The 1,936-nt window shown below is 38.7% G+C and overlaps 1 protein-coding gene across 1 annotated transcript; it reads right to left on the bottom strand.

Moving 5' to 3' along the window:
* Window positions 1–457: 457 nt before the first annotated feature.
* On the bottom strand, window positions 458–1,387 carry LOC114051802 (olfactory receptor 4C12-like). The gene has a single exon (XM_027874203.1). The coding sequence runs from the start codon at window positions 1,385–1,387 to the stop codon at window positions 458–460; it is 930 nt and encodes a 309-aa protein (XP_027730004.1).
* Window positions 1,388–1,936: the final 549 nt, after the last annotated feature.

The raw sequence follows: 1,936 nt of genomic DNA, 5'->3' as shown, positions 1-1,936 counted from the left end.
AACCTCTACAGTAAGCTGTAGCAAATGTCTTCAAATCAAATTGTTAATGAGTTGTTTTTGGAATAGATCACGGGACCAGTGTCAATGCATAGGAAGAGATCCAAGAACATTTTAATAGATCATAAAGAACCTTGGACTATCTTGAGGTCCTTGAAATTGAATCTACTGGATAAGGGAATAGGGGACAAAAGAGATCTTGGATGGACTCTGGAAATGCTCAGCCTAGAGCTTTGGGGGAGTAGGGAGACAAAAGCTATTCCATCTCAAACACTATTTTTTTTTCTGGCTAATTAGTTGCTAACCTCCACTTTGCTACAAAATTAACAGCTGTCAATGTTCTTTAAATCTCATTGCCCTGGCACAATAACCACTTGATCAGTCCTATTTAACACTTTGCTCTCAGTTGTATATTACTATTGTATATGATATTAATGAGAGTGTTTTCTTAGTGGTCTATTTATTTAACACCTAAATTCACTTTCTGGCTCCAGAGTTTCCTCATAGCATTTTTCACCTCTGTGTTCCTTAGTGTGTAGATTAAAGGGTTTAACATAGGGGCCACCATAGTATAAAAGACAGCCACAGCTTTATCTATTGGAAGGGTTGTTACAGGCCGCAGGTACACAAATATGCAAGGCAAAAAAAATAAGATGACCACCGTGATATGGGAGACACAGGTGGAGAGCGCTTTGCGTCTCCCTTCGAGACTGTGATTCTTCAGGGAGCACAGAATGACAACATAGGATACCATCAACAAGAGGAAGTTTAGCAGACAGATAAAGCCACTGTTAGCTGCTACAAATAGACTGAGGGTATGGGTGTCCATACAGACTAGATTAAGCAAAGGGTACAAGTCACACATGAAGTGATCTATGACGTTAGGTCCACAGAAGGGCAACCAGAATATGAAGAGAATCTGGATTGTTGCATGGAGAAAGCCTCCTGTCCAAGCTACTCCCACAAGGAGCCCACACAACTTCCTGCTCATGATTGTAGTATAGTGGAGTGGTTTGCAGATGGCAACATACCTATCATAGGCCATCACTGTGAGCAAGATGATCTCAGTAGCCCCAAAGATGTGTTCTGCATAGATTTGGGTCATACACCAATTGAAGGCGATTGTTTTCTTCTCTTGTAGGGAGTCCATGATAAGTTTAGGTGCTGAGGAAGATGAATAGATTGTATCTATGAAAGACAAGTGTGCCAGGAAGAAATACATGGGGGAGTTTAGAGCCTGACTGTTGGTGATGGTCACCACAATGAGAAGATTGCCTACTAGTGTTACCATGTATAGGGTTAGAAATATTGCAAATATTATTTTCTGCATCTTTAGATTCTGTGTAAGTCCTAATAAAATGAATTCTGTCACATTCCTTCCATTCTCCATCTATGTAACATGTATGAACAGAATATCAAGAGACGGGCTTTATCTGCAAAGAAAAAAAAAATATAGTAATAAAATAAATCAATATATAAGCATAAGCAAACCACCCAGAACAAATGCCTACTTTTTTTTCTTTTTACTTTCTCAAGTGACTTTGGCTTTACACATTCCCAAAGTCTATCCCAACCTTTCATTATAAAGATAATAGTCAGCACCCTCTATGATGGGAATCCCCCTGGAGAAAAATCTATCTTTCATGGTGAAGGTGGACATTTTGGGGTAGAAAAATCTTGTCCAAGTTCTACTTGAGTGATAGCCATGAGTTAGCAAATTTTCTTGAGACATTTACTCACCAATCATTTTTTATTTCTCTTGATATGTCCAAGAGTGTAAGATACTAATAATATCTCTTTACTAATTTCTCCTAGAGGGGTTGGGGAACATAGTCTAACTGTACAACAATTCTGGGTAACCAGACTGTCCCTTAGAAGTAGGGAAAAAAAACTGTATGAGTTTCTATTGTGGCATTTCATAAGACACCATCTTCCCAAA

The sequence above is a fragment of the Vombatus ursinus genome, unplaced genomic scaffold, assembly GCF_900497805.2.
Source record: "Vombatus ursinus unplaced genomic scaffold, bare-nosed wombat genome assembly UNPS02014806.1, whole genome shotgun sequence".
Lineage (NCBI taxonomy): Eukaryota > Metazoa > Chordata > Mammalia > Diprotodontia > Vombatidae > Vombatus > Vombatus ursinus.
Note: the sequence above shows the minus strand (reverse complement) of the source record. Positions and strands in the feature narration are given on the sequence as shown.